At 34.2% G+C, this 25815-nt stretch overlaps 1 protein-coding gene across 1 annotated transcript; it reads left to right on the top strand.

Annotated features, from left to right (window-relative positions):
• Positions 1 to 21254: 21254 nt before the first annotated feature.
• LOC123558041 (uncharacterized protein K02A2.6-like) lies at positions 21255 to 21917 on the top strand. The gene has a single exon (XM_045349915.2). The coding sequence runs from the start codon at positions 21255 to 21257 to the stop codon at positions 21915 to 21917; it is 663 nt and encodes a 220-aa protein (XP_045205850.2).
• The last annotated feature ends 3898 nt before the right edge of the window (positions 21918 to 25815 follow it).

Here is a 25815-nt window from a genome sequence, read left to right on the forward strand (position 1 = left end):
AAGTTACAATATTCACTGTATGACTATGTATCAATGTATATGTTAACTATTTGGGAATAAATATGTTTAAACTAAACTAAACGAAAGCCGCATTTTGATTCGTAGATAGTCAGGGGTCACGCGCAGGGGTCACCCCGTCTAAATGTATGCGCGTGGACTTCTTTTTTTCTTTTTCTTTTTTGCTATTGGGGAGCCAATTTTCAGCACTTTATTACGAATTGAAATTACCTGGGCTTTAGTACAGCATGTCAGCTTTTAATCTATGAAAAAATATTTGAGCTCTGGATAAACAGAAATCCCACAGGGGTCCTTAACGGACCAAGGGTACATTGATAATTTTGGAACTTCATCAAATCGCTCAAAATGTCATTTTTGATGTTGTCTGAGAGTGTCAGTATATGCCTCAGATGTAAGATACAACCGTATTTGAGAGCTGCAGACCTAGGCATTTCAGAAATATTTTCAAAATAAGTTTCGTGTAATAAATGTTGTTTCTACGGAAGCGTGAAAGGGCCATCAGACGCTAATACGTTTTAGTACGTTAAGGCTGCGGAAAGAATATAGCGCCAAATAGGACTACAAATTTTGTTAAACCAATGACAGTCACGTAAATTGTATTAAACACCTGACAGATAAGTTGCGCATTTTCCCCACGGTATATGCTAAGAGACGGTAAATCATTTTGACTGATAGATATATGATTTAAATTTACTTTTTAGGTGTTTGTCAATAATTCTTAATTTAATTGATGATGTAGGCATTGATAATTTGATGCAAAATAACTAAAGATCTATTTAAAATCACATCCAAAAATGCTCGATTTATATAAGGAAATAATTAATTCAGAAAAGTTCGCTTTCAATAGCAGAGCATAGATGATTATAAATATGGATTAAAGTTTACAGACCATAGTACTACTTAAGAGATTAAAGTCAGTAATTAGGCAATCTCTGAAATAGTAGACATTTTGGATTACAGATAACTAAACTGAAACACAGCAGCACATAAAGAACAAGGAATGACGATTATTAATGTGAGGGCATTTTTGAAATACAGACATTATTGTATGAAAGTGTCAGGAAAGATTTATATTCTATTGTTTCGATTTAAAAACCTACTCGGAACGGTACGGCTGTCAAGGTGAATTTGCTCAGACTCTTGAACTTTAAATGATAATGAGGATTTATTTACCATGCAGTAATTGTTAGAGGCGACCCATCTGTCCATCGTTCTTCAACAATCCCTTCACTGTTTGTGAAACGAAATAAACCTGAAATATATTATTTAGGCTTTAGGTCAATGCTAACCATTTCAAATGCGTATTAATCGGCTATATGTTTGATATCATAACTATAAAACGTACCAATGTGAGTTGATCTATCTTGGTAACTCTTTGAGACCCGAATTGGCCATGCCATGCTGAATTCCAGCAAAGCCCTTCGTATGTAGTTAATCTCCTCTGGACTTTTCAAAGTCAACAGGAAGCCGTCTTTCTTCTCACAATAGCTAGCTGCCCATGTCCACGTATTTGTCTTCACATCTTGCATAAGATTATACAGTGTATAGCATTTGGAAAATTGATCCACACACACTAAAACGGAAACAAAAATGCAACAATATGTCTAACAGAAATGACACGTTCCAATAACGCATCCTCTTAAAACCATAGCCTCCTAAAACTACAATCCAAATATCAGTGTCTATTTCATGGTCAAACAAAAGTTCCGCTAAGTAACAGTGGAACCTGCAATGTCAGTATCTTTCCATATTTGAATGAACATATGGGAAAATTAGACCCATCGATTTTTCACACGAGTAAAAATATTTAAAGAAGGAGCCCTTTACTTTATTTAAATTCATGGAAAAGTATTATAGGTATTTAAGCTTTGCAAACGATGTGATAATTATCAATGCATTGTCTTTCTTATGCATATTTTATTTTTAAAATGAATTTAAAAGAAAATGATCTGTTTTGCGTATACTTTATGTCTGTCTATCTGCAATTAGAAACATAGTAAAATATGGATAATTTGCTGAAATTTCTTCTGTTTAACAAAGAATAAATAGATTCTTATCTGCGCTCAAAGACCTTTGCAAACGACTTAGTAATCTATATTCATTTAGATATTGTTTCATACTAATTTCAGTTGTCTAGGTGAAGAAGAAAATGGTTTTTTTAAGCATTTTGCAGATGAGTATAGGTTTATTTTCCTTATCGGAAAGACTTGAACATTCTCGTATGTTTCCGTCAATTCTTACGAAATTTAAGCTCCTTAACGGTAAACACAGATATATTCTCACCCGCTTAACAGCACACGGATTTATCAATTAGTGGGCGCTCCATAATATGATTTGTTTACAGCCAAATGTCAATTTTAAACAGCTTGAGGATCGAAGTTCAAAATTTAAAAAAGAAACGTTGAAATTTGAGGCGGCATATTTGGACAAGAAAGGATGATGTTGAATTTTGCTTACATTGAATTTCACACAGACTCGGAAATCGAAATTAAAATAAAAAGAATTCGTCGAACTTCGAGTCAGAATTGAAATTAGATCCAAAAAAGTACCATTTAACCAAACAGAATCTACTTGTTACGAATAAAAATCAACCCTTTTATTGTCTTCCATTTGCCTAAAATTGGTATAAGATGAAAAATTTAACATTTTACAATATGGCATCATAATTGACAATTTCAAACCAAAACTTTATCAAAATTGAAAACGTCACATTATTTACGTTGTGTACACATGTGTACGCATAAAATGACGTTGCTTGGCAGTTATGCATTTTTGACATCATATTTTATTATTAATATAAATATCCTGATAAGCGATAAACGAAACCAGCAGGCAAATATTAAGTTACTCATTTAATGTTATTTATATATATATATATATATATATTTATATATAATAGGATAGAGCATATATGCAATTTTATGTACATTTCTGAGATATATAGATGCGTTTTATTTTTTGGGGAATTATGTGTTTTTAAACAAGTCTACTTACATTCTTTCATAGTTCGAAAGGCTCCCCATTGTAAACAATCGCTATGGGTAGGACCTATCTTGTTTTCTGAAATCAATAAAAAATGATAAAATAATACATAAAAGCTTGCTTTTATTGAGAGAAATTCCTACAATAGTATACAAATGTTGAGGCAATGTGTCAGGTCGTGTGGTCGGCCGTAACGTAGAATATCAATTCCTTTGAGACATAGCACAGATTGGTTTTTAGATAATTTGCCTAATGATTGCCTCATTCATCTTACACACGCCATAGATTAAATAAATGAATGTCTTTAAGCTGCGATACAACTGGAAATCAATAAAGGCAGACAAAAATTAACGATTTATGAAGTATTTGTTATATCTGAGCTCGGACAATAGTTAACCATACTATGTAAGAGTTGCCTTGTAAAGTGTACCTGAATTATCCTAATTTTATGGAATGTCCAGTTTTAATCCAGTAAGATTTTTATTGACATTATTAGGCGACATATTTTGTCTCCGAGAAACTGTTGTTTAAAAAAATATGGTAGGATATCCTTTGTTATCATAGAACACAACCAAGTTTAATAGCAGACTAGGTTTGATTGAGTCCGTTCATAACAGGTAATGAAATATGCAACATCCCTCACACCCCTAGCACCGACCTAAGCGGAATTCCATTACAATAATGAATGTAGACATTATAAAATCTATTAAACTGTAACAAATGTTTTTTCATAACATTTCTTAAAATTTCATGATTAAAAAGGCTGAAAGTGTAAGCCATCAAATTTGCACAAAAGGCCAGTTTTCGATGTAAACCTTATCAGACCCTTTAAGCATACATTTCCTGTTGCTCTTTCCAATGACTTATGTTCTATTTAAAGTTTGTCATTTCATGTATATTAAAATTTCTTCGCCCACAAATCACGTTAATATTCCAACACGATTGAACTTTTTGTTTTTGTTTCATACTTTTTATTATTTATTAAAACCAACATAATAGCATATTTCACTTAAATCAAAAGGACGTATCAATTTAAGAAAGAAGGTGTAATATGGTAAAATATAAGTAAAGAATATATTCCATTATGCATAGTTCTCTGTTCGGAACGGTTTTGTAACTTTTTAAAACAATATAACATGTAAGCAATTTAGTTTACCATGACACACTTTTGTAATTCTCTCAAAGAAAAAGGGTGGTGGTCTATTAGGGCTGTCTTCTCGCTTGATGTGTTTGACTAGGGAACGGAAATGTTCGATGGGATGGCGCGGATCTATGATTGTCGCTGTTCTATACTTAATCTCCATCTTGTTGTAAAGTATCATTGGCCCCCTTGGTTTGTTTAGGTTGCATATGTTCCAAGTTTCCAAATGTCCATACAAAATGAACTGCGAATCTACAAGAAATGTAAACGCATGTCGTTACCTTTGTTGGAATTTTAACACTAAAAATGTCGATTGAATTACACTATAGTTATATTGTAATATAAAACGTTGAGTTTAAGTCTTTGTACGATTTCATTTGTTTCTATTTTTCAAAAAGCCTTTACCCTTAAAACAGCTGACCTCAAATCTTTCGAACACCATTCTGATGTAAGAAAAATTGCCTCCTACATCCTTTGGAGAGTATATGAAGTGCGTTTCGTACGCTCTATCGGGTGTTTGCCATAATTCTTGTGAGGCAAATCTAACATAGTACAGGCTGCATCTGTATATTCTGTTTTCATCTGGTAGACCACATTCCGGAGTGTCTGAAAGAACAGGATGCCTCCCATATAAAACCATACAGGGGTAAAAAAAATAAATGTAAGTAGAGGGATAGCACTGAAATGGTTATGAAGCACAAATAGACGGTAACTTTCGTTTATGCAGTTGGCTTATTTAATATCTCACCCAAAATAAACTTTAGACAGGGTCAAACGGTAGTAATTATGTATGCGGTAACGCATGAATCTATTCGTGCCTTTCGTTATGTGCGGACATCAACTCAACACACGTTAACATCACATTTCAGTCGAAGAAAACAACTGTTTAAGTTTACAACATGCCGCATCTACTGTGTTTTCCTTCTGAATAAACGTTTGGTAGTTTAACAAGACTTTGCTTTTAGAGAATCTTGCTATACATGTTGTTATAGAGTTGGGCTACCTGTGGAGTTTCTACTTCTTCTGTTTAACCAGTTTTACTGTGTATAGAAACTTTAGGCGATCTGCCACAAACTTAGTAAAGCTTACCCTAATTTGTGATAATTATAGTCGTTTTCTAATGATGAAATAATGCATAGAAAAACCATGTTTTAACGAATTATTACACTAAAAAGAGTTTATACGTCCGCGGAATAATTTCACAAAGGCGTAGCTACAGTGATTATTTTCCTGGCGGCATTTAACCGATTTCGAGTTTATCAATTTAAATAAAACACTCTTTTGATATACCCTTTTTTGATTCTAATATGCCCTCAGTTTAAAACAGATGATAAAATATAGCAGCGCTTTTTCTTGGTCGCAACAACAACGTTTACGTCACAGAACGTTAACGTGACTTCAATTTAGCATAAGTGTGTTTTAACAGAAACTAGCATCAATTATCAAAGTATAACTTTTGCCATAAGTATAAAGCTTTACATTTACAACAAGGTCTTTCAAAAACAAGAAGTTATGAAATGCACATCACGTTTGATGTTGTTTGGAGGAGACCTACTGTATATGGAAAAGTTACAAAGGACATCGGACATTATGCTAGTGATTTTGCCCTAAGTTCAATGCTATTTTTTGACTTCAGTAGCTGATAGTTTTATATAACAGCTTCAAATACTGATAAACAAGTTATATTCCTATCAAACTGTCACAAAAAATAGTTTTATTTTATATTCGTTTTCTTGAAATTCGAACAGTTTGTAATTAAGGGTCGTATTTTTGAAAAATTTAAAATGTGTATTTTTAGTTAAAATAAGCATTGGTATTTAAGGTATGTCTACTATGAAATATTTTAACACAATAAATAAACTGATACCATGCAGATTTTCAGTTTTATTGACATTTTTGAAAATAAACGAAACGGAAAAAATAAAAGTTGAACAAAACTTTTGGTCCCTAACTGTACTTCAGTTATTTCCACCCGAATGCCCATGATAACACTGATGCATTGATCATATCCTATTGTTTGTTTTCTATACATCTATTGCTATACTGTATTTATACACATGTACAATACTGACCGGGCATTATGTGGAGGATTATTATTGAGTACATGCAGTGGTGTAGCTGGTCATACATTGGCGTAGTTGGCCTTTTTCAGTTGAAACGGAGGGGTGCAGGAGACTGCCTATTCCACTGCGGGTTCAGGGATGCCTTACTTTTAGCATTTTATATCAGTGGAACAGAACTTCACTAGCTAGTATCAACATTTATATAGATATTCTTGGGGTGTCTGTGTTAGTTCTTTGAAGTCCTTACTAGTATTTCGGTTGGCTTCGAAATAAGTTTCTGACGTGTGAGCGAATTGATGTTAATTCTGGGGGTGTCAGTGTTAGTTCTGGGCGAGTCAGTATTAGTTCTATGGGTGTAAGTGTGAGTTCTGGAAGCTATTAGGTTAGTTAATGAGATGTTGTCTGGTGTAGTTCTGTTAGGGTATAGGATGCTGGAGCGAATAAAAGCAAATGTTGCTCTTAAAATGCATTCTAGGTTCGCTTCAATTAATTGTGTCCTACAAAAGGTAAAAATATTGCACCTAAGTGGCACTATTCCCATAGAAGTTCGTCTGTATTTCCTTGTCATGTTTACGTTGAAGACACATATGTAATATGTCGAAGCCACTTGCTTGGTTCTTGACTTACGACAGATGCAGTTGTCTCAATCCTGATGACACTCAATCGACGGACTTAGACTGTCAAGAGGTAACAGATCTGATTGAAAAATTCATAAGATATACTTATAAGGATCTGTCTGCTTTCTAGCTTCATTTTCTATGTCTCCTATTTATTTAGTTTAGTGTTTTCTGTGCTTGAAATATTTACAAAAATGAATAAAGCTGTAGATATGTAAGGTTTAGGAAACACATGCAATAAGTGTTAAATATTTATGTAAAAATTTATTTGCTGACACCCTGTACGTAGTTTTTTTTTCAATTTTAAACACTTTCCCACCTGTGACCAAGTGTCATTTTTGCAGCATACGTATATAATAATTATTTACAAAGGCATGTGAACTACAGTAAACCTCGCTTATAAGGAACAGCTTGGGACCTCTAAAAATTGTTCCTTATAACCGAGGTTCCTTATATCCGTATAGCGAACTAATTCCTTGTAACCGAGGTTTGTATAACGAACACAATTTGTATAGCAAACACTATTTGAATGGCGTTTGAAAAGGGCCCCGGGTCGACCATGAATCTTTATGTGAGAACGTTGTGAGTCTAGTACCGGTCCTTTCCTAGAGAGATGGTAAGGTAAACTGACTGCGTGTATATGCCTGAAATAGCGTTGAAACACGGTGTTTAAATCTAAACTAAGCCAAAATGTACGTCGGTAAGAATGACGTGATTTGTGTTTATTATTGTCGGGTATTTCTATCTTCTTTTTAGGAGAGCACTACATTATGATTATAAAATATGTTGGAGCCCTTACCTTGCTCGACAGCATGTTATGTGAATAGGCATCAATACTAGTATAAAATAAATGTTCAAATAATTAATACAAAAATGTTAAATTAGACTACCAATTAAAATTTAGAAGTAGGGTGTTTATGACATACAGTGCATTACGACTAGACAACGGCGCCATACATACGGACTAAAGTGTAAATAATACCTATAGTTTTGCTATTGTCCATTTTAGCATCTGATATAATTTTTACAATTGAAAATCTGGTAAACTGGACTGTTTGCCATCGTTAATCACGCGTAATTAACACATTTATTTAGGATAGTATGACATGATCATGTCCACGACTGATTTTCGTTCAGTATTGTTATCATGCAATACCTTATACATGTAGCTCTCAAACATAATCTCGAGTAAATATAAATTAATAATGATATTATTTATTTTCTTTTTATCATATCCGTAAAATAAAACAAACTAAAGATCATAGAAATGAAACAATATGTGTTTATTCATGTGCATAAAAGCGCGTAAAAGTGCCGAGATTACTCTGACGTCATCAGCAATTCTCCTGTTTATTTCCAGTTTTCAATAATTTTTATTCTTTATGTCTGTTCGCTATAACCGAGGGATTTTCCATTGAATTTCGTACTTTGGGACTAGAAAAAGTGTTCCTTATAACCGAGTGTTCCTTATAACCGAGTTCCCTATAACCGAGGATTTTTACATTGAATAAAGAAGGAATTAAATCGGGGAGTTGAAAACTGTTCCTTATAACCGAGTGTTCCTTATATCCGAGTTCCTTATAAGTGAGGTTTACTGTATTTTGTTGCGTCACTGGTGGGAAAGATGTTTAAAAAGTAAAAATGATTTATGTTCATATTTTAATAGAAAAGAGAATGAGAAATGTCTACAAAGTCTTCTTTTTTGTTCATAAACTTGTAAAATGAAGTCGCATTTATCAAGAAATGATCTTCAACTATCGTAACTATGCAATTTCAGAATTCTATTCCTATGTAACTGTTTCCTTAATCGGATAGGCAATCTGAGTAGGAAAATGTCCGAGGTCCATTATTGTTTTACTAGAGACTCTACATTATCTTGATATGAGGACATGACATGTCACGCATGGAGAACGTAAAATATAAATCAAAGTAAGCGTCTGAAAAGGTGGCTGTTTTCTTTTCCTAATTAGGACATTAATTACTATTAAATGTTTTAAAAGCTATCATTGTTCTTTTATACAATGAGTTGCAATATACCTTCTGAATAAACTAACGCCCTGAATCCTCGGGCAGTCAGATCCTCAGTGTTGCCATATGTCCAGAAATATAGGTACAAAATAGTCGAATCTGTGCGAATAACTGGAGATTGTCCATTTCTTTCAGACCCAAAGTAAAAGCCAATGTATTCAGGTATCTTGGCCAAGCTGAATGCAAGTTGCCTTTTCGAAAGAAGTATTACATCGTATGAATTCTGGTTGTAATTACATTGACTTTTGTTCTGAAATAATATATAAACAAGAGGACCATGATGGTCCTGAATCGCCCACCTCTTTTCACATGACCCAGTTTTGAGTATGACGTCGTTTTTTTCTATAATTTGACATAGTGACCTAGTTTTTGAGCTCATGTGACCCAGTTTTTAACTTAACCTAGATATTATCAAGATAAAAATTCTGACCAATTTTCATGAAGATCCATTGAAAAATATGGTCTCTAGAGAGGTCACAAGGTTTTTCTATTATTTGACCTACTGACCTAGTTTTCAAAGGTTCGTGACCCTGTTTTGAACTTAACCTAGATATCATCAAGGTAAACATTCTCACTAATTTTCATGAAGATCTCATGAAAAATATGGCCTCTAGAGAGGTCACAAAGTTTTTCTATTTTTATACCTACTGGCCTAGTTTTTGACCGCACGTGACCCAGTTTCGAAACTGACCTAGATATCATAAAGGTGAACATTCAGATCAATTTTCATGAAGATCCATTGAAAAATATGGCCTCTAGAGAGGTCAAAAGATTTTTCTAATTTTAGACCTACTGACCTAGTATTTGATCGCAGTTAACCCAGTTTCAAACTTGACCTATATATCATCAAGATGAACATTCAGACCAACTTTCATACAGATCCCATGAAAAATATGGCCTCTAGAGAGGTCACAAGGTTTTTGCATTATTTGACCTACTGACCTAGTTGTTGATGGCACGTGACCCAGTTTCAAACCTAACCTAGATATCACCAAGGTAAACATTCTGGCCAATTTTCATCAAGATCCATTCAAGGATATGGCCTCTAGAGAGGTCACAAGGTTTTTCTATTTCAAGACCTACTGACCTAGTTTTTGATCGCAGTTGACCCAATTTCGAGCTTGACCTATATATCATCAAGATAAACATTCAGACCAACTTTCATACAGATCCCATGAAAAATATGGCCTCTAGAGAGGTCACAAGGTTTTTCTATTATTTAACCTACTGACCTAGTTTTTGACCCCACGTGACCCACTTTCAAACTTGACCTAGATATCATCAGGATAAACAATCAGACCAACTTTCATTTAGATCCCATAGAAAATATGGCCCCTAGAGAGGTCACAAGGTTTTTCTATTATTTGACCTACTGACCTAGTTTTTGAGGGAACGTGACCCACTTTCGAACTTGTCCTAGATATCATCAAGGTGAACGTTCTGACTAATTTTCATGAAGACCTCATGAAACATATTGCCTCTAGAGAGGTCACAAGGTGTTTCTATTTTTAGACCTACTGACCTAGTTTTTGAATGCACGGGACCCAGTTTCGAGCTTGACCTAGATATCATCAAGGTGATCATTCTGACCAATTTTCATGAAGATCTTGCGAAATATTTGGCCTCTAGAGAGGTCACAAAGTTTTTCTATTTTCAGACCTACTGACCTAGTTTTTATCGGCACGTGACCCAGTTTCAAACTTGACCTAGATATCATCAAGGTGAACATTCTGACCAACTTTCATAAAGATCCTATGAAAATGTGACCTCTAGAGTGGTCACAAGCAAAAGTTTACGGACTGACGCACGCACGGACGGACGGACGGACGACGGACGACGGACACCGCGCGATCACAAAAGCTCACCTTGTCACTTTGTGACAGGTGAGCTAAAATGATTTGCCTGTTTCAATTATTTATTACACGGTGATATTATACTTACACTGTCCCTACGCTTGGACGGAGTATAGCAAAATGACTGGATTTGTCAGTGGATGTGAATTTATGAACATAAGATAAATAAGATGTCGTTAATTCTTTTACCAAATGAAAATATATTATAGATACAGAAACACAATGTTAACCATATACATGCCATTTTATAGGCAGTTGAACAAACAATATAAAATTCAAGTAGGAAGTATCTATTTTAGATATGTGTGTGATTAACTGCATCATAATACATAGACTGATATAAATATTAAAATATCATTTTATCAAAAAAATAGTTATTTGACCTGACAAAAATGATTCCGGGTAAAGTATTTGATAAAATATGAGACAACTCCGCTAAAGATTTTATGGTAAGCTACTGGCATAGTACCTCATGTAAATTATGCATTTTTTACCTCTAGGTAGGGAAAAAGCATGCGTTATTGCCACATGGATTAACAATCTGAATAGAAAACTATGTAAAGATCAAATAAGTTAATGCCCTGGGGAAAGTGTGACATTTTCCGTGGTGAAATTTGTCAACAAACAGACGATTTTTTTTTAAAAAGTCAAAACCTACAGAATTTCACAAGATAAAATATGCTGAAAGGGCTACTGCTGGAAAGAGAACACTCTCTACTACCCATATATATGCGACAAAGTATGGGAAAAATATCTAGAAATATGAGAAAGTCAAAGAAATCAATTCCGGGACTGTTAGATGCATGTCTTATCATGCATAGCATTTAACATAGATATGTTACTTTTCCATTGCACTGGTATAACATTAGGATTAGGATTAACATACGGTGTACATTCAACAATTTCACTGTGTAAACTGATTGTTTCCCTTGTGTAAAAAGGGCTTAAGGTAAGTCTCTACATTTTACCAATTAACTTTGTTTAAAATTATTGCATATGCTTAAAGATAATCGTAAGTGAAAGGTCATTGCAATTTCTTACTGCATTTGGTAAAATATTAAAAAGAGCTGTGACCCGATGGTGTTGAGTCACATAGCATGATCGGTGTTCAACCAACTACGTTGTGTCTGACAAACACGTGGGAGATCACCGTATTGCTATATCTGCGGATGGTTTTAAATTGTATTTCTATACCAGTAACATGTATAAATGTAGAGTTATGCTCAAACAGGGGCTAGAATGCGTTGGTAGTTTTCCACATTTCTTTTCTGTGATAGAAAGTTAAATCAGGATTGAACTGCTTTGATATATGTCTTCTGGCCTGTTTCGTGAAACCTTACGTGTGTTCCTCTATGACCATTACATTTGTAACAGGGTGGGATTTATGAAGAGGTCTGGTGCGCCAAACTTGCCAGTGATGTGTTTGGCACTGACTGTTCCGAGGCACTGCCTCACTAGTTTCCATTATCAGTACATTCCATCCTCGTTGTCTATAAGTTTAATTAATTTATAAAGCAAACTTGTTTCCCTATAGGATGGGAGAGATAAAAGTTATACATTCACATTAATTATTTAAATTGTCGCTATTTTGTGAATTAATCACAGTATAACCATCACGGTTGGTATTAAAACATTTTTGCACTTAATCAATCGAAAGCATCTATTTGCAAACGAACTGAAAATTATTTTCTCTCTAAAAATTGTATTACTGTTGAACATTACGGATAAAGGCCCGTTTGTGTACTGGTTCGGATTCCGATCAAGGCTCTGGAAATATCGGAGATGCTCTTGAGTGTCTCCGGCCTAACTGGTTCTTCCACATTTCGGGTATTGTAAAGAACCAGGCTGTCTATTTGCACAGGGCTATCCTAAGTTAGCCAGACAGGCCTGTATTTAATTGATATTTGACTTCCCCCTCTCTCCCCCCTCTCTCTCTCTCTAGAAAAGGTTAGATATAACGCTGCTTTACATTAACGCCTGAAACTGCATTGCAAATTGACACTGAGTCAACAATTGCATGCTCACTTGTTATAACACCTGATGCAGTATCTAATAAATCAGCAGTGACACATAGAAGCTAAACATTCTGCATTTATAGAGATAGATTTATAATTAAATAATAGAAGCAGACGTCTTACTGTATACTTTTATAGATTTTTATTGACCCGTACATAAAAAAGTCTAGTCAACTACGGCGGCCAAATGTTTGAAATAAAAATAAGGTTTTTCTTGATCATACTTACTGAAAATCTTTTCAAAGAAATATCCAAAAATAATATTTTGATAAAATTTTCAGAATCAATTGTCCACAGGAATACTTGAAATGCATCGTAGTAAAATGGATATCCAGGGCTAAATATCACTTTCCGCTGAGTTTTCATCACTGTGAGTGACGTATTGTAAGTGCTCAAACCAGTAAGTTTCTTTCTAAATCGTGGAAATTGAAATTCTATTGAATCTGAAAAATAAACAGCGTATGTTTGCTTTTAAAACTTGGTCAAAGATCAGCTACAAATCAGTAAATGTTCTCTTACTAATGACGTCCTTTCTATGTATAATTCTCCTCATACATACTGCAATAATATAACTTCCTTTGATAGTATACATTGTTATTTACAATATTTCTGTTATACTATAAAGAAAAAACTCTAGATATCTTTGATACTTTTGACAGATGTGATATCAGATAAATACTATCCATTTGCATTATATAACCAAGGTTCAAGCAATGTCGTATACAAAGTAATTGAAAGACTTGTCAGTGACAAAACGTCATTTAAGTAAACTGAACAAAGAGAAGATCGAATGGGCTAGCATATAGCCGGTTGATCGAGCACAAAAACGCAAAAGAATAAGGTTGTTTCGCTGATATATTTGAAGTATAGTAAAATTTCCAGGTATTTCCACTACCGTCTATAAACAGTTCCATTTAAACCAAGCCTTAAACATTTTCATTTTAGTCGTGCATGTTGGCCTGTGGAATTTCTACTTTTATTTCAAAATCGCACAGGAATGTGCGCTCATAACAAGTGTACGTAGTATGCAAGACATAATTATTTGTTTCAACATAAACTGTAAAACTCTTTAAGAAGAAGGTTACCCTACTATTTACCTCTCCAACAAATTAATGTTCCTCTTAAATCAACGACAGGTTTTGTTTCCCAGAATTCTTTATCCAACCAAGATGTAATTTCTATCTCTTTAAACTTGACGTCACTGGCAAACGGTTGATTTTCGTCTATTGTAAATAATGTACACGTGCTATCCGGGTAGTGTTCAAACATGTTGCATACATATGAATCACTAAAACATTTGTTCTCACACTGTGATGCCGAAATATCATTGTATGTTGTGACCGCAGTTGTTACATTCTTGGACAGATGAATACCCTTGAATAGTTCAGCGGATGAATCATTTCGACAGTACACTGATGGCTGACCTAAATGTAGAAACAGAAAATAAATGCTGAAAGATTTCGTTTGAGTTCAAAGAAAATATAACATCTGTTCGCTATCTTGCAAGAACAGAAATACAAGAAAAGCATATATTAGTGACTGCAACGGCATTATACATTCATTTTACTGGCACGCATCTAACCTTTGTCTAACAAATCTTAATATATAGAGGATATTACATGAGTGCCTTTCCATGTTGAATTTATTAAACGAGTTGAATAAAATAATAAAATGCGAGGCTCTGCAAACCATAGCAGGAAACAATATAACAGAAAATTATTATCAAAGGCCTGAAAGGACTGATAGCCAGTGCTTATTGAGTGATATTTCAACTGAATCAACATTTCATTGTGCATAGACTGGTAATGACTTGAACAATGTTAGTAGAGGCCCACTAGACAATGCTACATGCCAAATATCTAAGGTCTGCGCATTGCGGTTCATGGCAAGAAGTCTTTTAAAAGGTTTTCCCTATACAACTCTATGTAAAACTAAGTTTGCCGAGCCCAGGGTGGGGTCAATTTCAACCCTAACCCTATCTCCTAACCCTAACCCTAAATCGGAGTGATTTCGAATATTTCGAATGTGAATAAAGTTAATAATTATTCTTGAATCAGCTACATACTCACACAATTCCGAGCTCATTAAATAAATATGCGATTTTTAACACGTCCAGAATATTTGTAGGATGCGGTTACAAAGAAATAGAAGGAAGTCTCAAACGACGTGAGGCTGAAAATTGGTAGTTGATTTAGAGCTCTAGTCAGTTTCTAAAGCACTGGCTTAAAAGGCCTTGTTAAGCTGATAACGTAAGTTTAGAACAATTTCCTAACGACTGCACAGAGTTCTAAATTAAAACAATTCTCATATAATACGTAAGATTAGTTCATTATGCTTTTAAGAATTATGTTTCATTTTCTTAAATATGTTTAATATTCAAAACTAATCTTCAACGTTGCTCCGATTGGGATACTTCATAAACGACTCTAGAACAAGTAAATGTTTCCATGGCCGAACATTTGCATTGTAAAGACATTGTTCCAATTATTTTATTTTATGAAGTGACTTAGAGAAACGTCACAGTGTTTCTGTGTTTGTGCAAGTGTGTGCGTGTGGTGGAAAGATGGTTAGGACCGAACTTAGGCCAGGCTATTTTTTTCTAATGATGAAATTTTACATTTCAAAACAATTCATTTTCCATTCTTAAATTATTTTATAAATTTTGTATATATATTAATATATACATGGTGGCATATGTAAAACAATAGATTATACGGGATGATTTTTTTTTTCAAACAAATAAACTGTGTTTATTATATATCCAACAATTTTTCTAACTCCAAACTATGTATTTCTTTTGGCTATTATCTCTGTAATACTAAACACTGAAGAACAAAATCATTAAACATGACGATGCATATTCATTGAGCGTTACAATCAGATGAGCTTAATTACATAGTCACAAATAAGTCCGCTATGTGGCAATTCGTGTCATTTGCTGGTCTAAACAATATTGCGGCCTGCTGTTTTTACTTCATCAAGAGCCAGGAGATATCTATATTCCGACATGGGATATTATTTTCGTGTAAAAATAAGTATTCTAACGAGTTTAAGATTTTCATTTATATCAATAAAGAAGGATTGCACCGTGTATTGTCTTGTCGATTAAAGTATTTTCGCGAAATTACCTACTTTTGGCTATTCCGGTCTACAGCGTGCATTTCCGCAGATTAGTATCCCTCCCGGTGTAATTCAAACGTGTAAGAATGGAAATAGGTTTTAGTTTTGCGTGCTTTGTTGGCAAACAAATTATATTACTACACATCTGTACTCAAAACCGTGTTTTATTTGCCAACAAAGCACGCAAAACTAAAATTTGTTTACCAATTTTAACACTTTTAAGATTTTTTAGATATTAAACAAAGAAGGACTCACCGTGTATAGTCCAGTCTATTAAAACACGTTTTGCATAATGATCTATTTTGAGCTCCAAGGGAAGTAATGCGTTCTTCGTGATTAGATTACTACGCCTTTGAACTGAAAACCGGGTTTTATCTGCCAACAAATCACGCAAAACTAAAATGTATTTCCCAAGTTAACTGGATTTGTTTCAACAAATGTATGGTATGAAGACATTGCAAGGCGTTTGTGCAATAACAATTCAGTAAGCTATTTTTTCAAATATTTTAACTTAACGTTTGGCCTAGTAAATTCGATATGATCACCGTTGATATGCTTTTAACATAGGGACAATCTTTAATGTGATGTCGTTTGTTACATGTCACACCTGGTATAAATGATACATGTTATTATGGAAAACACTGACGGATGTTACGTCCAAGAGTCATAACGTGTTCTTTGGTTTTAGAATGACGTTATTGTTACTGTAGTATTTTGCATATTACATATAGAGAGAGACAACTACTCCAGTCTTATCTTGATTAGGCATTGTATTACATGAGTTATCTTTAAAATATTGCGTACTCTTCTTAATATGAGATATAAACGGTCAGTAAAATGTGGACAGCATGACATGTTGTATTTTTAGATTGACTTTACGAAGGTTAAATCCTATTTATAGGCTTCGAGCCGTGTTACATAGTGTCACAACAGTACATATTTTGGCGACGAGGATGGCTGCTGTTAATTTATACGATATTGGAGTGATATCCACGTTTGAAATTGGGGAACGTTCGACCTTGGGATTTCGCTGTAAACGTTGGATACGAGCTTTTGAACTTTATGCTGAAGGAAAAGGGGTGACAAAGGCAGAGCAAAAGAAGGCGTTGTTATTACATTCAGCTGGAATGGCGGTGCAAAATATTTTTTTTACATTGGAATGTCAAGACCCTGAAGAAGGACAGACAGTTTATTCTGTAGCAAAGAATGTTTTGGACAGATATTTTGAGTCAAAAGTGAATTCAGCTTATGAAAGGTTGAAATTTCGAGCAATAGCTCAATTACCAGGTGAATCTGTTGACCAGTATATTACAAGACTATGTCAGAAGGCCGTATATTGTAATTTCGATAACGTCAATGAAAATATTAGGGATCAGCTGATTGAAAAATGTTTTTCGCACAGATTAAGGAGAAAACGTTTGGAAAAAGACGATCCTACTCTTGATCAGTGTGTCTTGCGATGGAAGCATCGGAATCACAGGCTAGTGCTTTGGAACATCCTACAGTAAACAACAATGAACATGTTAACAAGGTGTCTGAAAGTGTGAAATTTACGAAACGACCTTCACAACAGAAATATGAGAAAAAAACGTTGTTTTGTTTATGGATATGATGGACATATTAGAACTGATCCAAAATGTCCGGCTCGAGGGAAGTAGTGTAGGAAATGTAAACACGAGGGTAATTTTGAAAAGTGTTGTAAGACGCCATCTGTGAAACAGAAGTTGGCGAAACGAAGAGATATCAGAACAGTGAGCTTAAACGCTGATTCAGCTGATTCAGATTCTGACTATTTGTTTGTTGTTAGTGAAGATGCGAGTACAACATCCAATAATGAAGATATTTTAGTAAATATTGGAGGAGTTACGGTACCTGTTATTATAGAGTCTTGAGCATCTATAAACGTAGTAGACCGTGAAGTATGGGAAAAGTTGAAAGACAACAAAGTGAAATGTAAATCCAAATTGACAAACAAGAAAGTATTTGCATATGGACATACGAAACCATAACCTGTAGCAGGATGTTTTACCGCGAATATATATTCGTGAATCATAGAAACATTGAAACTGAATTTTTCGTCATTGAAGAAAAAGGCAAAGCCTTGTTGAGCAAAAAGACTTCTGTTGAATTGGGGATTTTACGCATTTCCACAGACAATAACATCAATAGTGTGGATCTTTAAGATGAAAAAAAAAAAAAAAAAAAAAAAACAGACTGAAAAAAAGTTTCCAAAGTGTTTTGAAGGTGTCGGGAAGCTGAAAGATTTCCCGTTACACGTTCCACTGAGAGATAACGTTGATCCTGTTATACAACCGTTACGTCGTGTTCCATATGGTCTTAGGGAGAAATTAGGAAAAGAGTTAGATAATCTAGAAAAATTGGACATAATTGAAAAAGTTGATTCTCCAAGTAAATGGGTCAGTCCAGTCGTTGTAGTTCCAACGAAGGAAGGTATTAGACTGTGTGTTGATATGAGACGTGCAAATGAAGCAGTAATTCGTGAAAGATATCCGATACCGACAACAGAGGAGGTTTTACAGGATTTGAACTATTCAGCCGTATTCTCCAAGCTTGACATCAAAATGGCGTACCATCAAATATAACTGGATGAGCAATCAAGGGAGATTACCGCATTTATGACTCACAAAGGCATGTATCGTTACAAACGACTTATGTTTGGAATCAGCTGTGCACCAGAGATTTACAATAAGGTTACGTCGCAGGTGTTAAGTGGTCTTCAAGGTGTGAACAATATCTTTGATGATATCACTAGACTACAGGAAAAGGGTTTGACCTTGAATTTACAAAAGTGTCAGTTCAATATGTCACACATTGACTTCATGGGTGTAGTTTTGTCGCAACATGGTGTAGGTCTAGCAGACGACAAAGTGGAAGCAGTTTTGGAAGCCAGGGAGCCACGGAATGTATCAGAAGTGAAAAGATTTCTGGGACTTGTTAATTTCAGTTCGCGTTTTATACCAAATTTGGCTATGGTTGCAGAACCTTTGAGAAAAATTGACCAGAAAAAATGAACATTTTGTATGGGATGTTGAACAACAGAAGAGTTTCGACAAATTGAAAAGTTTATTATCGCAAGCACAGAATTTGGGTTATTTCAATCGAAATGACAAAACGAAAGTTATTTGTGATGCAGGACCTGTAGGACTTGGCTGTATGTTAATACAGGAAGATAGTAAAGGGGAGTCTAGAGTCATCATGTTGTGACAGGAGGGACGTACCGGTGACAACAACCATCAGAACAAATCAACACCCATTACAATATTTACAAATTTATTTACAGAAATGATTATGTACAATGAATAAATGAAAAAAGTGGGGAAAAAAACTTATTGTAAGAAAGAATGAAGCCAAAAAATCTGAGCTCAGTATCTCTAGATATAAAGTTCTAACACTGACAGTTCCGTTGTAATGTGACGTGGCAGAGATGTTTCAGTTAATTTCGAACTTTAAGTAGCACAAAAATACAACATATCTTCAAGTAAAGTCCCTTTAAACCGTGAATACATTGACCCCGTTTTGGCTCCCGATGATGGTAGGTGATTGGATCCCTGAGCTGACTTCAGTGGATCACAAAAGTCATCGTCTTTGCGGTTAACGGCACAACCATGGGACGAAAGCTCTGCGCTGGGAACATCACATCCAGGCGAGTGAAGACAAATGAACCTCGGGTATTGTACTTCCGGGTTGTGACAGCATCACCAGGTAAAAGTCGTCTGGCGGAAGAAGCTAAAATATATAACATATGGTAAGCACCATAGCAAAACAAATAAGTCAGGGCATAAAACTGCTCCTTTGGGTACACCATACCTCCGTAGGCTCCCATAAATAATACGTGCTACTTATACAAAATATATGTGCTACTAAGTTCATACGTCACGTGATTAAAATACGTCACTTATTACTTCCACTATTACTAAAATTAATTACTTAAAAGTCTAAAGTAAAAGTATGGAAAAGATATGAAAAGTTTATGATGAAAAAATATAGATACGGAAATGATAAACTACAGCTATTATTTACAACAACAAATTTACAAAATTCAATGCAAATCAAACGTTATACCATAGCTGGCATCAATATAATATCTAATGCCATACAACAAAACGGACATTGTATGTATATGCTATAGACTGACACACAATTTCAAATTACAATAATATATTACATACACAGTACTAGACTTGTCATATAGATTTATACATTACAATACAATGCAGTAATGGCGTTCCATAATTAACAATGATATGTTTGACATATGTTTTTGAAAAAGAGTACTTTACAATTATCATGTTACACAAATTTCAGTACAAATCTTACAGCTTATAGAAACGAAACATTTTAGACTTCTCTTTCGAAATAATTTACAAAAGTCTGAAAAATTTAATAAATTCTCCTGACATACCGAAACTAGCCAAAATCACATGCCGAAAAGTAAATCTGTTACACAGTTCTATAGAATGAACAAAAAATTACTAAATAAAAATCGTAATTTAAAAATTATACAAAAATCTAACAAATAAATTTCTTACCTCGATCGAGCATAAATTTCTAGCAAGAAAAATCAATCTGACATAGATTCGTCTAATGTCGAAATGTGGTGTGCGCAAGGCATATCTAGTCCAGTCTATTTGTAGGGTAATGTCACGCCAAATACTAAATTTCATGGGACTCACGGCTTATACGTGAACTCCGACTATTTGCTTTTCCACGGGAATCATGATATAGCCGGGAAATCTGACTACTTTGGCGCGGATTGAAATTGACAATTTGAGGCCCGTTATAGTGGTTTTGGGGATAAAAACACAAATTAATGAAGTTCATAAAATATGAACTTTCTTATTACTGAACCGAATTTAATAAAATTTACATAGAAATTTAAGTTATGAAATACAGAAAAAGATTAGAGGCACTTTATGCGTAAAATCAGACATTTACCTCAATAACTCAAAAATTTACAAAAAGATGATGCAATACCTGCATTTTCGCTACAGATACAATGAGGCCCGTATGCTAGTTTGTGACACATGTATGCAAGTAGGTCATTGTCTAGACCTGAAAGGAAATACTCACAGACGGAAATAGAAGCTCTTGCTATTGTATGGGCATGTGAAAGGCTGCATATGTATTTGATCGGTACAAACTTTGAACTGTTGACTGATCACCGAACTCTGCAGTTTTTATTGTCGGTAAAATCGAAACCGTGTGCTAGAATCGAAAGGTTGGTTTTGAGGCTACAACCGTACACATATACAGTAAAATATATTCCAGGAAATATGAACATAGCTGACTGTTTGTCTAGATTATTACCAGAACAGGAAGTGCAGGAAGAAAATTAAAATTCAGTGTATACAGAAGAATACATACTATTTGTTGTGGATGAAAGTACCGGGGTTGCCATGACGACAAGTAGAATTGAGCAAGAATCTCGGAAAGATTCTGAATTGACAGAAATTCAGCAGTTACTGAAAACTCGCAGATGGTACGAAGTGACAAATAAACAGTATTTGCCAATCAAGCATGAACTATCATCTCTTAGGAATTTAGTACTACGAGGAACACGAATTGTCGTACCAAAAACACTGAGACATGAAATTCTTGCTTTAGGTCACGAGGGACATCCAGGAATGGTTCTTATGAAACAGAGACTCAGATCAAAACTATGGTGGCCAGGAATGGACAAAGACATTGAAAAGTTCTGTAAGGAGTGTTACAGTTGTCAGCTTGTTGGTCAGAGTCAGAAGCCTGAACCAATGAAAAGGCGTGAATTACCATCACAACCTTGGGAACATTTGAGTGCAGATTTCCTAGGTCCATTGCCATCGGGACATAATCTTCTGGTCATTGTGGACTTCTACTCGAGATGGGTTGAAATATATGTACTGAAAACTATTACATCGGATAAGATAATCCAGTGTTTCAAGCGATTGTTTGCAGTACATGGTCTGCCTATTTCGATTCAGACGGACAGCGCACAAAATTTCAACAGCAGGGAGCTGAACGAGTATCTTGCTACTATGAACATTGAACATAGAAACACAACACCGTTATGGGGAAATTGAAATCCAAAATAAATCCATCATAAAAAGAATACGAATCGCTCATGCGGAAAAGAAAATTGGGAGGAGGAATTACAAACTTACCTCATGATGTACAGGTCGACACCACACACAACTACAGGGGTTCTCCAGCAGAAATGTTGTTTCGACGTAAAATGCGTACAAAAATTCTGGAAATCTCTTATTACGATCAGAAAGATCAGGAAGTAAGGGACGGAGACAGCGAGAAAAAAGGAAAAGGAAAAATATATGCCGACGAAAGAAGAAATGCTCGCGATTGTGATATTCATGAAGGTAATTTAGTGTTGGTAAAGCAGAAAAAGCAAAATAAATTATCAACCACGTTTAATCCGAATCCTATGTCAGTAGTTAAAAGGCAAGGAAATAGTGTCATTGTGCAGGCAGAAGACGGGGCCTGTTATTCGTGAAATGTGTCTCATGTGAAAAAATTCAATGTCGGTAGTAAAAAAGTCGAGAAAGTGTCAAATGAAGAGAAATATGAATCATATCAGAATATTCCAGTTAGTAAAGAATTAGATTCAAGTGCCCATGATCAAAATAAGTCTGTTAAGTCAAGTTCTCAGTTAGAAACAAGTTTCAGTGAAGAAAATATTGAAAGTTCATTTGAAAATGTTGAAAATTTACATGAAAATGGAGAAAACTCAGATTCAGTAATTTCTGGAGAAAGGGAGGTAACACCAGTAAACAACCAGTTGAAACTGTTCAAAGGGAAACAACTCCAGTGAGGGCTAATACAAGACCTATACGTACGCGCAGACTGCCACCAAGATATTCAGATTTCGTTACGGGTTTAAAATAAACTGTTTTGTATAGAAATATATACATGTATGATATAAACAGATAAATTTGGTTTATCAAGTGATTGATATAATACATGACATGTATTGAGTTATGTGAAGACTGTTGTCAAGGGTATGAAACCAGTTTATTGAATTTTGATTCTGACTGTTGACAGCTAGTTACTAAGTCGTATTATGTTTCAGTATATACATGTATATTGAGGGTATAATGTTTTCAGGTACTTTATTATGTTGATTGTTCATACATGGTAAACTGTACATGTGTAAATTTATAGCGGGTAAAAGTTATTCATCAAATTTTGATTTAAAAGGTTTAACTTAGATAAGTGTCTAAATTTAAGATTTTTTAAACTGTAAGGTTTCACATTTTAGAGGGTTTTCTAATCTGTTCAGTATAAAAAAAAATGCTTCACATTTTATAGGTTACAACTTTCACTACTGGTATTGTATATTGTACTGTATCAGATTTGCTTACATAATGTTTTATTGAAATCTTATGTTAAATGATACTTAAATATCTAATTAGGGGAAGAAATGTAGTATTGTGCATATAACATATAGAGGGAGACAACTACTCCAGTCATATCTTGATTAGACATTGTATTACATGAGTTATCTTTATTGCGTACTCTTCTGTAATATGAAATATAAACGGTCAGTAAAATGTGGACAGCATGACATGTTGTATTTTTTCATTGACTTTACGAAGGTTTAATCCTGTTTATAGGCTTCGATCCGTGTTACATAGTGTCACAACAGCACAGTTACTGCTACAGTTCATTGAATTATCCTCTTACTGTATTTGCTGTTATCTTTTATTTATATAAAAAAAAACCCAATAAAACTGAACATTGTATCCAATTTTTATTTTAATGTCACTGCAAATGTTTTTGACTGAGATGTCAGCTAAAAGTGTGGAGTTACACAAATTGTTACATACGTGTAGATGTAATTATAAAAGAACTAATAACTGTTTTGAATAGAGTGTATTAATGATTTAAAGGAGGTGAATTTCATTTAAACAACATTTTTTCCCCACTTTTCGTATGTTGTGTTATATTTTTTAAGGAAAAAGAGACAATACATTGAAGTAGACCTCTTTTAGAAATATATGTGTTATTTAGTTTAGGGCGAGTTACCTCATTTAAGGAAACCTTTTTAAAAGCCGCGTATTTCGCTCCAAATTGATACGTCTCAGGATATGTTCCACAATCTTATCCCCCCCCCCCCCCCCCCCCCAAAAAAAAAAAATCAAGAAAACTGAAAGTCATTTAATATACAAACTTTACCTGATTTTCTGCAGCCGAAGAGCTCGAATTTTAAACAGGCGAACGTTCCTAATGCCACAGGATAAAGTCGAACATATCTTGCAACAAACGGTTTGTAAAATATAAAAGTTCTTTGTCCATTGAACTTTAATGATGTGTCAATGTATAAACTCTGGAATTAAAAAAAGAATGTAAATGCAAATATTAGTTACATAAGAACGATGCCGTTATATTTCCTTTTTTCCCAGCTGCCCAAAAAGCGAATCACTGGTAGCATTTAACTAATTGTCGATATGGACCCGAAAATTTATAAAAATACATACTTGTATGATATCACTAGTTTTTCATCACTAATCAATAGCTATCGGCACAAAGTTTGTATTTGTTTAAAATACAACAAAATGGCATCTTGTCGAATTCACGAATCCAATATCACTATTCAATAATGCTCATTGTTATTTAGCACATGCGTAATGAAACAGCGACAAATTCGTTTAAATAAAATAAACATTTTTAGTGATACATAGACTAGGGAAACAATTCATTAGAATTTTATGAAAATATTGATTTGTGTCCCCTATAAATGATATTTTTTATTCAAATTTTCGTTACAAAGGGAAATTATTAATGAAATAAAATCGTGTTAGGTTTATGTACTGTACGATATTACTGGATAGTTTATTATTATTAAAACTTACTTGGTCGCCATATGTGATCATGTGATCTAACGAAGTAGCGAACAAAACTTTGAACGCTCTGCTACCATAAGGAATGATTTCAGCATCAAATGTATTCTTATTTGTCGATTCCAGTCTCTCATCCCAGTTTGTGACAGAAACTCCATCAACAAGTGTTATAGAAAGAAGATCGACCTGAAACATATTCATGTCTTGATTTATTTTATATTTAAAGACAAATTAAGAACGGTCTACTTACTGAATACAGTTTCTAATATGAGATAAAAGAAATTTAAGTTAGCCTCTATATGTATTTTGTTTTCATTTATTCTAAATCTAAAAACGAAAAAAAAGACCTACTGTCTGAAACAATTTTGAGATAAAGATTAATTAGAAAACACGTACGAACTGTCAAAATTTATAGTTAGTATCACAAATATAAAATTTTTCTTTTTTGATTTAGGCCTAGACATAATTTTAATATAACTTAAATATAACTTAAAATATAACTTAAATATGAGTGTTTGCAAAAAATTGGGAATGATATATTTTATGTATATATATTCCTTGGCAAGCAGAGCAAATTTTTGAATTGTTAAAATATGACAACAAAACTAAATGGCAAGACTCTTGATACATGTACATTTATGTTTTTAAATTGTTTTTAAGTGTACTTGAAATTCATGTTTACACACCCAGATTGATGATCAAATACAAAAAGTAAAAATGAATATTTTGTTCACTCCACAATAGGATAATTTGCTGGGTTTGGTTACAATGTCGACAGTTTGTTACATCATTCTCTCGTCAAGGGGCCTACGTGACCAAGTGGTTAAGATACATGTACATTTATGTTTTGAAATTGTTTTTAAGTGTACTTGAAATTCATGTTTACACACCCAGATTGATGATCAAATACAAAAAGTAAAAATAAATATTTTGTTCACTCCACAATAGGATAATTTGCTGGGTTTGGTTACAATGTCGACAGTTTGTTACATCATTCTCTCGTCAATGTCATCTTCTATCCCTTTGTCTTAAAATAAGCACCACTCAGGTATAAGGGGCCTACGTGACCAAGTGGTTAAGATCGTCACTTGTCCCTCATGGATGTGGGTTCGAGCCTCACAAGGAG

This window comes from Mercenaria mercenaria, chromosome 2, assembly GCF_021730395.1.
Source record: "Mercenaria mercenaria strain notata chromosome 2, MADL_Memer_1, whole genome shotgun sequence".
Classification (NCBI taxonomy): Eukaryota; Metazoa; Mollusca; class Bivalvia; order Venerida; family Veneridae; genus Mercenaria; species Mercenaria mercenaria.